General features: G+C 34.5%; 1 protein-coding gene across 4 annotated transcripts in view; it reads right to left on the bottom strand.

The window, feature by feature from the left end:
- LOC120428626 (uncharacterized) overlaps positions 1–14,960 on the bottom strand; it is a 31,522-nt gene that overhangs the window by 955 nt on the left and 15,607 nt on the right. For 2 of the 4 annotated variants that reach the window (XM_039593676.2, XM_039593675.2), the window contains exons 3-5: positions 6,385–6,529; positions 5,809–6,257; positions 333–532 (exon numbers count right to left, since the gene is read on the bottom strand). In XM_039593676.2, coding sequence (XP_039449610.1) covers positions 333–532; positions 5,809–6,257; positions 6,385–6,529 — 794 coding nt within the window. The remainder of the gene's footprint in view (positions 1–332; positions 533–5,808; positions 6,258–6,384; positions 6,530–14,960) is intronic. The other 2 variants (XM_052710635.1, XM_039593677.2) reach the window with 2 other exon arrangements.

The raw sequence follows: 14,960 nt of genomic DNA, 5'->3' as shown, positions 1-14,960 counted from the left end.
ATTTTGTTCATGAATTCAAAAACCATGAAGGAATTTATTCATGAGTAAAGTGAATTTGCACTGCAAAAGTGAATTTATTACTTCGTGGTTCTCAAATTCATGAATAAAATTCATGTGCACAATTCACGATTTCGGGATTTTACTTTTTTCCGTGTAGTTGTTTTAAATTGGTTTTAAACTTTTTAATCGATTTTGTTAAAACTGTCTAGTCGTGTGGTCGTTTAGTCTCCAAGTCGTCAAGTCGAATCCGAAAAAAGTCTCTTTTGATCAAATACACTTCAAACCCCCCTCGAGTCAGAGTGGAAGAACCAGGGCCGTTTCCGGTGCGGTACTTTTTGCGGGTGCGGCTGCTTCTTGATGTCGATCCAGAACCGGGCGATGTTGATCAGCAGGCCGATGGCGGCGATCGCGAAGAACTTGAGCTGCAGGTGGAACGACAGGATCTTGAGCAGCAGCTCGATCTTGCCCTTGAGGGCCGCTCCGAGGATGAACAGCTTCATGTACGTCTTCTTCTTCTTACCCTTGCGCTTGCCTGTTTTTGTTTATGTTTATATTTGGGAAAAACGAGGACAAATTTGCACCGAAAATTTATTCGGAAAAGGGGAAGAAATAATCAAAAAATCGGTTATTATTGTTGCTCAAAATTGTGTTGAATGTTAGCCACGGACAAACACTATTTTTTTTTTTTCGTTGGACGTTGTATTTTTTTTTAGTAAATTACTACGACGGATCTTTGGGAGGAGTTAGCGGTTAATAGAAGCGGCAAATCTAAGCGGTTAGAAACACTCACTACTCGAGGGGTTAACTAGTTTTCACACACACTTACTACGAATGGATTGTGAAGCATACCAAAATGATCTAAAAATGGTTACTTAAATGCTTTTGATGGAAAATGGGATATGAGAGGGATGATCTACTTTGAATGTGTTGGATGAGTGTTGGTACGAAGTATGATGTTTTGTTCTATTTTTCTCGAATTATTTGATGATTTTTGATGAGATACAGCATGCATGTCGGATGATCGATGTCCTTACAGTTTATGGTTGATTGGTTGAAATCATGCAAATTGAAAAATGTTTGAATGAATGACCCCATTATATAAATGATAAATGATAAAAACACACACACACTGGTTGAAACATGCATTATTTATGCAAAGAACAAAGCTGGTAAAAGCAAGCGAAAAGCTTGAAGGTGACCACTTTTTGATTTGTAAAAATATCATGCCTTATACTTAGATTATTGTATATAACTAACAATCATGCTTCCAAAGAAAAATATATCATTATTGTGCTGAAACATAAAATAAATTCAAAACTAGCGCCAACTGGGGTGAATCGAGACATTTTTGAGTAAAATATGACTGCCCAATTGAGTTTTTTAGAATCTTTTATCTAATTTAAGTTCCAATGAGAAATTGTTAAACTATTGCCACTTTTTAATTTTTTTAAGAGGAAATAAGCTAAATTGTCTGATTATATTGGATTATGATTATATTCGATAAGGATAATGATAGTTTTATCGATATCGGACGAAAACTATTTTTTTATATCTATTTCTAAAATTGAACTAATCCAACCAAATCATGTTAAATTTTCAAAGCTTTCACTTAGAATATATTTTTAGTACAAACATTAAAAAAGAAATAACAAAATATCTTATTTTCTCGAAAATGCTAAAATTTTCATAATTCGTAATATCAAACGACGATGCGAAATTGGTATGCATTTTCACTTTACAAGAGTTTTATTTTTGTAAAATACTCAACTTTTCACAAACGGGTTTCAAACGATTTGAAATTTCGTATAAATTCTTCGTTTTTTTTAGAGTTTTCTGAATTAAATACTGAAATTTTCACAGAATACCGTATTTTTTGGAAGTACTCAAATTTGATACCCTTTAACGAAATTTTGTATGCATTTTTGCTGATTCAATTTTTGGAATTAAATATTCAATTTTTTACAAAAAAAAACCTTTTTTTTAATTAGTCAAATTATTATAATTTGCAATATGGGTTTTATACCCCCAAGCGAAATTTTGTTTGCATTTTCATTGTTTTAGAATTTTTGTAATGAAAAACTCACATTTTCACAAAATGCCACTTTTTTTGAATACTAAAATTCTAAGCATAATAAAATAAGCAAAATTTTGTCTGCATTTTCACTTTTTTGAGTAATTGTAATTAAACAGTCAAATTAAAAATTATATAACTTCCAATGCGATTTGAAATTTTGTAAATTTGTGAAAATCTGTGTATTTCATTTCTAAAATTCTAAAACTGTGCAAAATTAGTAATTTAAAAAAATACGGTATTTTGTGAAAATGTGAGTATTTAATTCCAAAAACTCTAAACTAGTGAAACATACAAAATTTCACTTCGTTTAATACTTAAATTGCAAATAATAAAAATTTAAATATTTTCAAAAAATACTTTTTTTTTGTTGCAAAAATTTGAGTAATTTACAAAAAAAACGTAACTTAATCCACCTTTAGGTGGTTGGTGCCTTCCTCTCATTTATAGAGTGATTACAATCCCCTAAAGTGTCCACATGGTTTATGGATCTCCCCTAACGTGATCGCAGCACCTAAGAGATCCTAATAAAAATAAGTGACGAGTAAAAAAAACAGACTTCCTACAGACTTTTTGTCAAGATTATACAGACACCGCCTTTCAGGAAAATGGCATCCCTCTACAAGGCTTTTTTCGTGGCGACCAGACGGGACCATTTGAGGTTATGTAAATTCAGACCATTTTTTAAACTACTTGTAATTTTAGATAGGTAAGTCAGATCTTGAAAATTCTTAATCCACAAGAAAGGTCTTCTCATATGCTTTCTAAAAATATATAACATGTGAGGATTTCATGAAAAAACCACCCTTTTTACCATAATTTTAATTTAATATGAAACAGTTTTTTTAACATAACTTTTTAAATACATGAGAAAACTGCATGAATTTAAATAGCAACTTAGGGGACGTTAAGACGGATCGATTAAAACCATTCCGGCCAAAATCGGTTGGGCCTGTGACAAGATATTCCAGTGACATTGATTTGGTACACATGTCTACATACAGCCAAACACACAGACATTTGCTCAGCTGGTGATTCTGAGTCGATATGTACAGATGAAGGTAGGTCTAGGAGGTCTAACTAAAAAGTTCGTTTTTCGAGTGATTTTATAGCCTTTCCTCAGTAAAGTGAGGAAGGCAAAAACTCTAATAAAAGTGAAATAATATACAAAGCTTCGCTTTGTTTGATAACCAATTTGCAAATTATGAAAATTTTAGTTTTTTTTCGGAATTTTGTGAAGATATGAATATTCTGCAAAAAAAAAAAAAAAAAACTGTAATGAAAATGAATAAAGCATATACAATTTCGGTTTGTTTGATACCCATCTAATTAGTTGCTAAATGGGACATGATATTTACAAATTACTTTCTGTGAATAAATGATGAAATCGAATGTATGACAAAAGGTCGAATGCCAAAAGGTCGAATGGACAAAATGTCGACAGGACAAAAGGTCGAATTTAAAAAATATATGTAACAAACCAAAACTTTTGATTTGAGCCTAAATACACAAATATTGATAAGCAGCTATGGAAAGGTGATTTGAACTTTTTTTTTTTTAATTTCACTTCTATATTCCTAAAAAAATAGAGATCTTCTGAACAAAACTTGCCCCCGTATTGTTGGAATTTTTTTTGAAAGGGGAGAGGGCAGGTTATCTTTAAAAATATAAATAAATACGATCGTTTTTTTTATATATACAGCTATGTTTTTGAAGTCAGATTTTTCTTAGGATCTATTGAGACCATGCTTTCAGATTGAAAAAGGATAGAAAACTTGCAATAATATTTAATTAGCAAGACTTTTTTGAAACTATTTAAATTTTAGCTTGAAAGAATGTAAAAGTCTCTAAAATATTCCAACGATTTTTATAAATAAAATTAAAACTTGCAAAATATTTAAGAAGTAGCATGTTGTTTTTAAAAATAAAATAAAAAGTTAAAAAATAATTTATCAGTCGAACTTTTGTTTTGGAAGAACTGCTCATGTATGAAAGAATGGAAAAACTCACAAAAATATGTTGACAATCAAGAATAGGTTGTTTTAAAAAATAAAAATAAACTTTCAAAATATTTCAAAAGTCGAACTTTTTTTGTCAAAGAACTGCTCATGTTTGAAAGAATTGAAAAACTCACAAAAATATTACAACAAACAAGAAAATGTTGTTTTTAAAAATAAAATTATTTTAGAGGTCGATCTTTTTTTGGGAAAAACAGCTCATGTTTGAAAGAATGGAAAAACTCACAAAAATATTGTGACAATCAAGATTTTTTTTTTAAATAAAAATATACGTTTGAAATATTTTAGAAGACGAACTTTTTTTGTCAAAGAACTGCTCATGTTTGAAAGAATGGAAAAACTCACAAAAATATAACGACAAAAAAGAAAAGGTTGTTTAAAAGAAATCAAAGACTTGAAAAATATTTTAGAAGTCGAACTTATTTGGGAAGAACTGCTCTTGTTTGAAAGAATGGAAATCTTCTCAAAAAATGGTTTGGAAGTTATTCTGTTTATTTTTAAAAAAAATATCATCACTAAAAGGGTGGGTAAACCAACGATTGACTAACAGAAAAAATCAGACCTTTTGTAAGAAAATATTTTTTTCAAGAATTATTTAAAAGTTTATAATTATAATTATTTGTTTAATTTGTTCACATTCGACCTTTTATCCTTTCAACGTTTTGTCCATTCGACCTTTTGTCCACTTTCGACCTTTTGTCGCACATCCATGAAATCATAATGATAACGATGATATTATTGTTTTTGTTATCAAAGACCTCACTAACATTATCGTTATCGTACTATTTTTTTGACTAATTTAAAAAAATAAATTCACTGATTGGAAAATGGCGAATTGTCTCTAGCGACAGGCCAAGTTTGGTAAGTGTAGCCTGTACTTCAATCCTCGAGTGCTCATAAAACATAATTTTGGAGCCACCAGAAACTTCGATTGATTTCAAATATTAATGCATCAAGTAGATTTCTAAGTTTAGTTGTACTCGAGCTGTACTTTTGACCCAAATTGTTACACGTTTATGTATGTAAACCTTACACCTTTTCGAAATAAATTCTTCAATGATTAATTTGTACACTGACTAGATGATGCTATTTTCAACCCATCAACTAGACAAAAAAAAAGTTTTGTTAAACTTTTCATGGACCTTTATTATAGGACCTTTAAAAAAACTCTGTAAATATCCAATCACACAGAAAAAAAAATCAAACTAAAATCAATAAAAAAGGCAAAAAATCACACAAACACACGCTTAAGCAAAAACAAACTATTTTTTCATCAACTTTGTATCATTTCCTTTCTTGTGTTTGGCAGTGTATTGGGTTTGGGTATCTCCGGAGGGAATTTGGGGCAATAAACCGAGGCGATCATCTGTAATGGGGCAGGGTTTGGGGGTAAAAGAAAAAAGAGGGACAAAGTTTAATGGGCTGACTTAGTTTTTTTTAAAGGACACCCTTTGGTTCGTGGAGGGGGGCGGATCCAACAAATGAACTGGTTTTCCGTAGCTTCGTAGATTCTTGTACGCTTGCTGGTTGGAACTAAATTTGGTGGCGGGGAGAAACTTTTGTACACGTGGAAGAAACTTCGTGGAACCCAATTTTGGGGAGGGCTGCAACAAACATCAAAAAAACATTGAGGGCAGGGAGGGACCCAGGGGTCATTTAACGAAGAATGTAAACAACGTGTGTGGGAGAGGGGGTATTCAAAGAAATCGAAACTCATACGTCGGAAGCCTCCGCCCTCGCCGCTTCCGTTGCGGCCAGTTTCCTCCTCCTCGCTGTCGTCGTCGTCGTTGCTGTCTCTTCCGCGAATGGCTCTAGTACTGTTTGTGTTGGACTTCAATTCGGACCCACCTCCATGACCATGACCACCATCATCACCGTAACCAAAATCCGGGTCACCCCCTTGCTTGCCTCTACCGATAGCTTTCTCTGGCCCGGCGCCAAATCCATAATCCACAAAACCATCCTCCACGGCGGCCTCCACTTCCTCATCCAAATCCGTCGCGTCGGAACCACGTGCAACACCACTCTCTTCGCTACGATTGTTGGTGGCGGCCGTTTTGCTACCTAGCTTGTGCAGGATGTGGTGCAGGTGCTTCTTGCCGGTTCCGGCCACGTCCGCCGCGTCCTCCGCGACCGATTTGCGCTTGCTGCTGTCGTCCGACGAATAGCTGGAAGGTCGAATAGAAAAGAGTTGGTTTGCGTCTTTGCACCGGTGGGTGTCCTAGCTGAAAAGCCGAGACTCCAACCGCTAGCTTCGTTTAACACTGCAGGGACGTGAACCCTCCACCGTCTTACCTGTCAACTCCGTCCGAAACGAAATCCGCGACGATCGAGAGACCGTCCTCGATCTGGTTCATCAGGCTGGACGGTTTGGCCTGTTTGGCGGTGTCCCCGTTGAGGGCCCGGCTCTGACGCTTCTGGGCTTCCTTGTCGGCTTCCTCTGTAAATTTAGAAGGGAACGAACATTGATTTTCGTATTGTTATTACTTTTAGTTATTGTTTTAAACTTTTTGCTCGTTGTTACAAGTGCATATACAAAATAGGTAATCTTTCTCATAATTTCGCTTGCGGCCAGCGGGAATTGGATTGGACCACAAACACACATATCTAGAGTTTTTTGTGATTAGGTCCTATAAACATATGAAAGACAATAGTTTATTGGTCCTTTTTTAAAAAAACTCTGGATATTTAAAATTTAGTTGACGATTTTCAATACTAAGTCAAAAATTTAATTTGAGCTTAATTGATTGAAATAGAGGAGAAAATCGTGACGTCAGAAATGAACTCAAATCACTCAAAGTTCATTTTGTGAGTGACTTTAACATTTTGGCCTAGTTTGACAGCTACCTCGTTCCCAGGTTTTCTGTGGGAGAGAAAAGGAGGCGAATACTTTATAAAAACCATACCTGTCAAAATTCCTAGCCTCAAAATTTTGTCGCGAGTTGCTTTTCTTCTCTATTAATAAAATTTAATAAAAGTGACTTCAATGATTTGCAAGCGACGAACTTAACTTTTTAAAATGCAGTGCAAAACTGAACTGAACTTTATTGAACGTGCTTCACGAATGAGTGATGCAATTAAAACGTTAAACTGACAATCAAATCGTTAATGCGGTTAATAGTGGTGTTCAAATTGTGTTACGTCACTGTAAAACTCATTATTCATTGCAGATAGTTCATTTGCGAAACTATTCGCCAAAGTTACCTAACAAACCCCAAATGATCGACAGTCAATGAACCTTAACCACCCCGTAACGACTTCCCGTGTATTGCCCAAACATGTCACGACTCGAGTCTGCCACCAAACAACACTTAAAACAAACAATCGTGGGAAACCCACACGAACGCGAAAGATCATCCCAACAGACCAAATCGATAACTAAATGGCTTCCTCCGGACGCTGCCCGCGACGATTGCCACCGACATGAGCTTTCTCTTTCAATTAAATCACGATTTTCGACGGCACTCTGCGGTAATGTCCCATCGAAAAGTGCACCCATGACCCACCTCAACCGAAAACCCCTAACCTAGCACAACCCTAACCTAGACGCAGCACGTGGTGATCATCATCGGCAGCGAACCCCCGCGCTTTTGTTGGTTATCCCATATCGGAATTCTTGGTGCAGCTAAGCTTCACCTTAACGAAAGCGAAATCGTGTGCATTTTTTGTTAAGGGTAAGCGAAGAGGCACCTATTTCGAAGACGGTGACATGCCGAAGCATTCTCCATATTGGGCCAATTAGAAAGAAGAAGAAGAGGAAAAAAACAGTATACAATTCACTTTCATCCTCCGGATGCTGCCTTCCTGAAGGGGATGAGATATGTCAAACGAGCAACAATTTGAATAATCGTGAACGTGGGACGAATCTTGTCACTGGCTACAGTCCTGGTGTTTGCAGTTTCATGTCTATCGGTAATTTTCGATATGAGAACGGTTATTTCCTCACCTTACTGGAGTCAGCGATCTCAAGACCTTCAAGGAAGGTCTCGCTGGGATGCCATGGTGGCAACTTGATTTGAAAATATTTTTTACTTAATGTCTGTAGTTTATTTTAAAAGGTATTGAATACCCCTGACTTCAGGCGGTTTCAAAAATAACCAAAAAGTTAAATTTTAAAATTTAGTTTATTGAAACTTAAAAACATCTCTAGATATATACAATTTCAAAAACTTTTATTTCCTCATTTTTCAAATGTTTAAATAAATAAGCAAAATTGACATATTTTTAATGACAACTGTTAAACAATTTCTAAAATAAGAGTTTTTAGTCCATTCAAAATGTTATTCTTGATTCAAAAATTTCTAAATAATTGATATTTAAAATATCAGACATTGTTTTATTATTTAACATTGAATATCGCGGGTTGCAAAATGAGGGCTAATTTGATGATACTGAGAAAAACTCATTTCTCACAAAATTTAAGCTTTACGAGGCAACCAGTGCCAATATTTTTGTTTTTTTTGCTTGTGTTTTTTGTTTTAAAAACATGTTTTTTTTAAAGAATTGTAGCTCCGGTACCAGATTTTGTATCATCCTAAGAAATTTAAGAGATACCTATTATGAGAATTTATCACTAAAGAAAAGATAAATAAAAAAAAATAGTTTTTTGGTTACATCTGGATAATTGAAAAAAATATAAACTTTCAAAACACGTGATTTTTTTGTTTTTGTTTTGCTTAACCCTCTACTGCCCAATTTTTTTTTTGATTTTTTTTTATTTTTCCCGTGTCAGGAAGTCTTTTTGAACAACTTTTGTTCTACGAAAAACTTTACTTCTCTTGTTTTATGTTTTTCTTGTTTCATTTTTAGTTTTTTAATTTGCATGTATCTTGATTAGTTTATGTTTGTTTTTGGTAGTATTTGGCCTATTCTACCACCTCCTATCATTACATTTTGCCTATCTAATTTTTTCATGTTTTTACAGTCACTTTTTTAAATTTTTTGCTCGTTTTTCACATTTTCTGCTATAAAATGGCACCATGATCATTTAAATTGAAATCAATGTATTTTTGATGATTTTTTAAAATCGAAGCCCGTCTAAAGAGGGTTAAACTCTACACTCATGGTTGTTATCAAAAAAATATTTTACTTCATTTGTTGATGTTCAATGCGTTTTATAATTGGAGAGTATCTTCAAGTAATTTTTATAAAGTGTATTTCAAGTGGGATTCTACGATTATCGAAAACTATTCAAAACAATTAATAATTAATAATAATCAAATCAATTAATAATTAATAATAGTTTATAGCCCATTCAAAATGTTATTCTTGATTCTAAAATTTCTAAATAATTTATATTTAAAATAGCAGAAAATTTCACTAATGTTTTATAATTTAACATTGAATATCGCGAGTTGCAAACTGAGGGCTAATTTGATGACACTGAGAAAACCGCATTTGTCACCAAATTTAAGCTTTTCGAGGCTGTATCGATTATCAAAAACTATTTTTGATTAATCGTAAAATCCCACTTTAAATACACCTTAAAAAAATTACTGGAAGATACCCTCCAATTATAAAACACATTGAACATCAACAAATGAAGTAAAATAATTTTTTTTTGATAACGATCATGAGTTAAGAGTTTAAGCAAAAACAAAACAAAAAATTCACATATTTTAAAAGTTTACCATTTTTTCAATGATCCAGATATAAGCCTGAAAACCAATTGAAAAAAAGCAAACATTTAATGCAAGACTAATTGAAATGTTAGTCTTGTATTAAATTTTTGTTTGTAAGCTATATTGTAAATTTGAAAATTAATTCCAATTTTTTCAAACGAAACTAAACGAAACTATTGGCACTACGCCCCCCGGGGCATGGCCTTCCTCTAACGTGGGATTTCTGCTCCAGGCGCCTCTGACGAGACAGGAGAAACCGGGACCGACGTTTTACTTCACCATCCGATAGAAGCTCAGTGGATAAGGCGGGAATCGAACCCGCGTCTCATAGCATCATCGGGATCGGCAGCCGAAGCCGCTACCCCTGCGCCACGAGACCCACTCCAATTTTTTCAAACAATATTGATTTAAAAAAAATGATAGGCAACACTGGTAAATTAAGTTTGCCCCTGCTTTTGCGTTATTGCGTAGTTTTTTTATGTCAAAAAATGAAATGAAAAAAGGGTATTTTTTTAGAGTGTATTTATTTTGTATCGATTTTTTTTCTTAATTATTTTTACGACTTTGCCGAAGACACCAAGTTGATCAGACATACACTTCTCAGGATAGATATTTAAAAATGTGTAGATAACCTTTTTGTATCGGAAGTGGTCACTTGTGCTAACCAATAACGCAAAATGGACAAAGGGAAGTCCCCCACAAATTTAAAGGCTAATAAAAAATACGAAAATTTATTGATGATCATTTCTGAAGAATTGATCATGTTTAAGAGATCTACCGAGCTTCATTCATTGAAAAAAAAAAACATATTTTTGATAGATAGAAAAATGCTTGCAGTAAAAAAAAGTATTAAATTGTCACCCTGAATTGGAAATAAATCACCAGCATTGCAATGTGCATTGTATAGCCGAGGCCACGACAAACCACCGCCTAAAGTCTAAAGGTTATCTCCAAGCAAGCGATCTTCTTCGGTAGTCGTCTTCCTAGGCCGGCCGAACCCATCCCCTTGGGGTGAAATTCGTATGAATCTCTCCACGTCATTTGAAAGTGATACCCGTGAAAGAAACACGGACACGGAACAAGGAATTGTTTTCCCTAACCGGCGGAACCTTCACCGGGATCGTGGAAAAATGGCAAATGTCCATCGATTCATGGCTTGATGCGAGCCATTAATTTCGAACATGGGATTCGCTGTTCTCATCATCAAGTGAAATTGGCGAGTTGTTCCCTAACTGGGCGGTTTTTGCGAGAAAAATGCAAAACCAAAGATATCCGTGGAATATCTGCGCCCATCTCTCTCTAATTGCACCCCCAAGAGAGGTCCCAAGATAGTTGATAAGGAAAGGGATTCAAATCGAGCTGCTCAAACCGATGATGATGTGGCGAATCTAGCTGGCTATCAAGGTGAAGTTGACGGCGGAAAAGTGGTCGCCGTGCCTGTTTTTCGCACGAGTCTTGAGAAACAAGATGCGTTCAATGATCGCCGCTAATGAAGGGGCCATATTTGGCGAAAAAATCTAATTAAACAGCGTGCTGTCTGGACAAGGTTCACGGGGGATGTTGAACTTGAAAGATTATTATTATTATTATTATTATTATTATTATCTTTACACTCAAATGTGAACATACCTTAAAATATGTTTATGGTAAACTTTGTTAAGATACAAATCATTGCCATTATCGGGAATTGTCCAACGCAAAATTTGTCCATAATTGAAATAAATCCCGTGCCTTTTATCTCATAATTTCAGGACCGCCACAACGCATTCGTCAGATCAGTCTTAATTGAAACAAAATCCGATTTGGTCAACCTATTTACCATTATTATGATCCTATTAACCCTCTACTGCCCAAATTTTTTTTTCGAAAATATTTATTTTTCCCGTGTTTAGGAGGTCATTTTGAGCAACTTTTGTTCTACGAAAAACTTTACTTCTCTTGTTTTATGTTTTTCTTGTTTTATTTTTAGTATTTTAATTTGCATTTATCTTGTTTAGTTTATGATTGTTTTTGGTAGTATTTGGCCTATTCTACCACCTAATATAATTACATTTTTCACATTTTCTGCTATTAAATTGCAAAAAAAAATGCGTAGAGGCATAGTCTGGGACACTACAAAAATTACTGCATACTTCTTTTTACTGAAAATATAGGAAATGTTTTTAAAAAACACAGCCAAAGTTGACCCCTAAAAATGTCATTTTTAAAAACATTGGCAAAGTCACATAAAACAAGTAAAACTTCCAACCCTGAAATTTTCTAAAATTTTAAGAGTTCTTCTTTCTAATGCTTTTTAAAGATCAAAAATCGGTTGGAAAATTGATTTTTGGCGATTTTTTAGATCGAAGCCCGTCTAAAGGCGGGGTTGGGTTGTAGAGGGTTAACTTCTTATTATCATATCTGCGCCAGTTTGTGATCAAATGTCACCAGATTTAAATTTTTAGCAGTTGAAAATGAAATTAAAAAGATATTTTAAAACGACCAGTTGACACTCCTTAAACCTTAATACCGGCCACTCACACACGCTAAAATACTTTTGTTTTGATATTGTGTAAGCTCATAAACGCCGTCTACAAGTGACAATTCGTCATCTTTTTTACTTATTCAGATTTTTAAGCGAAGATGGCATTTTGAATGGTGCATTGGTGCACGCCCGAAACGTCAAAATCACGCAGTGGTACCAACATTAAAAATAAAGTGTGCCATGGCATGACAGCCACAAGTTTTTTTTCTTATATTTGTAAAACGGCGTGATTTTGACATTTCGGCGTGCACCATCGGTAACTCCATCTTCGCTTTATAATCTGGATAGCCACTGGCCGACAGCGAAATTATAAGAAAGTATAGTTTGTATCTGACTTGGGTTTTGCAGATACAGATCTCAGTCACCCTTCAAGTGGTGACAGCCCATTTCAGAAAAGAAGAGAACCTAGCGGCATAATTCCGAGGTAATTGGGCATTGTCTGGCCCCGCCTAAACATTAGTGTAGTTAAGACTTAACTTAGTATAGTTAAGTTCCTTAGAATTGAGGAGTTGTTTAGAAGAAGTACGTATCTTATGGTCTCGTTGGAATTCGTTGCGAAACTTGATTTTTTTCTTGTCGTATTTATCCAACTCGTTGTACTACGCGTTTTGAGAAAATTTTCTTTTTGTAACTTGTTGCATAAACTACTATTTTATGTTGACCATTCGAATTCCTCTCAATTCTTGAGAATGTAACTAATTGCAGTTTCATCTCCTCTTCAAGAGGAAAAAGAAAACACTATCCCTTCAATTTCTTCACGCACATTTACGCTGAGCTTACTTTAATCGTAGGTATCGGATACGCCTAGAAGCTGCACATTAAGCCATCATTACCAGCACCATTCGCTCACGCCATAAAACCTTTACCGCCGGCAGCCGTCGGAAATACACTATTATCAGATGGTCTTTCTGAGAGCGTCTCTCGAAACACGTGTATTTTACCACCAAGAGGAAATATCTTTTTCTAAGGTTTCTTTCTTCTACTGAAGGCATACCGTTTTAACATAGAAGATTTTTTAAGATGGTGAAATTTGGTTTTATTTTTGTCATGGCAGACGGTTGAGAGTAAAATTCTCTCTATTCAATTTGTGAAAATTATCACATTATCAAATTTCGCTAACCTACATAAAATTGTGTTCTTTTCATTTCAGCTGATTAATCAATCAGAGTATACAAACATTCAACATTTTATCAGAATAAACCTGAGAGCAAAATGTTCTCAAACTTTGTTGTTGCATTATCCAAACAGTTTGTGCACTGTAGTGTTTGAGTCAAAGTTTGAGTGCTACTGCTACAAGTTTGGGAGCTTTTTCCTCTCGGTTGAGTGTTGAGCATTTTTTAGTGATCATTGAAAAAAGAAAAACATAATCAAAATCTCTGGCATCAGCAGTGCCTGTTTATATAGCCCTATCAACCTGTCAAATGAAAGACTACATGAACCTCGTGACGAAAAAAAAAAACATCATGAAAAAGACGCCATATACATTTGCCGACAAGAAGCGAATCATAACAAAACTTCCCCTCCGCTTGCAATAAGAGCCATGTACATTCGGCGAAGAAAAACCAATCATAACAAAGCTTCCCCTCCAATGACAGCAGGATGATATAGACGTTGGTGATTTCAAAAGAATTTATGTTTGTTTTTCTTAAATATAGTGACGGAAATAATGTTTTATTGAATATGGATGATCAAGTATCAATAAAAGCAACGTTTTTCATCGTTTGTTATCATTAGAACATCGTCTTTTGCTTTTAAATTAAAATGGGAATTGAAAAATGATGCTCAACATTCAAATGCGTTTTTCTCAAAACACATGGTTTGTACATGATGCTTTTTGAAATGTTGGCGTCGAACTAGCAACATGTTTCGTTTGAAAGGCTAGTATTCAATTAATTTGAACGTTTCTGATTAATAATGGGTTTGTTCTGTCTTAAACACTATCCTTTGTACATTTTTTCAACACTTCTCCTCAAGCTTGATCTGTGCTTCATTGTGCTATTATGACGTTATAAATGGAATGGTGAGATCTCATGTTCTTCTTTTTTTTGTGCCTGTTGTTGTACACACTGTGTTGCAATTCATAAACATTTGATACAGCAGACACACGCCGTTTAAGAGCGAGGTGCAAAATGTAAACAATTTGCATGCCATTCGTCTGGAAGAGTAATGTGGAACCGTTTATACGCTACATCCGGCAGTGCGATTTGGAAATTATGGGGCATAAAAACGTGATATGAAAAGTGGTGATTAACAGATGTACACGGTCGAGCGGTACTGATGCTCTAAATTGATAATTGCTCGAGCTTAATTTGATGCAGTTTTTGTTGATTGAGTGATGTTCCGGGTTTTTCTTTTGTTTTTGTTCTCTTTTGTTGAAATAGTGTTGATAAACTTTATCTAATTCATTTGTTTTTCGATTCAAATAAATGATGGAATAATTGATTTCCCCTCTTCATCATTTTAGGGAACAGTCCCAACTAGATTATCCGAAGTTTGGATTATTCGAAGTTCGATTATCCGAAGGTTTGAAAGAGAATTCGGATAATCGAATCAAAAACAAAAAAATGTTTTTTTTTTGTTTCGATTATCCAAAGTTTTGATTATACGAATTGAAATTTTGCCAAGGCCTTCGGATAATCGAGTTTGGACTGTATAGCAATAGTTATAATTTATACTACGATTGATAACAATAAAGTTGTTAAGCGATTTAGAAACCGTGAACTGGA

The sequence above is a fragment of the Culex pipiens genome, chromosome 3, assembly GCF_016801865.2.
Source record: "Culex pipiens pallens isolate TS chromosome 3, TS_CPP_V2, whole genome shotgun sequence".
Lineage (NCBI taxonomy): Eukaryota > Metazoa > Arthropoda > Insecta > Diptera > Culicidae > Culex > Culex pipiens.
The sequence above is the reverse complement of the archived record's forward strand: the minus strand, read 5'-3'. Positions and strand labels throughout refer to the sequence as shown.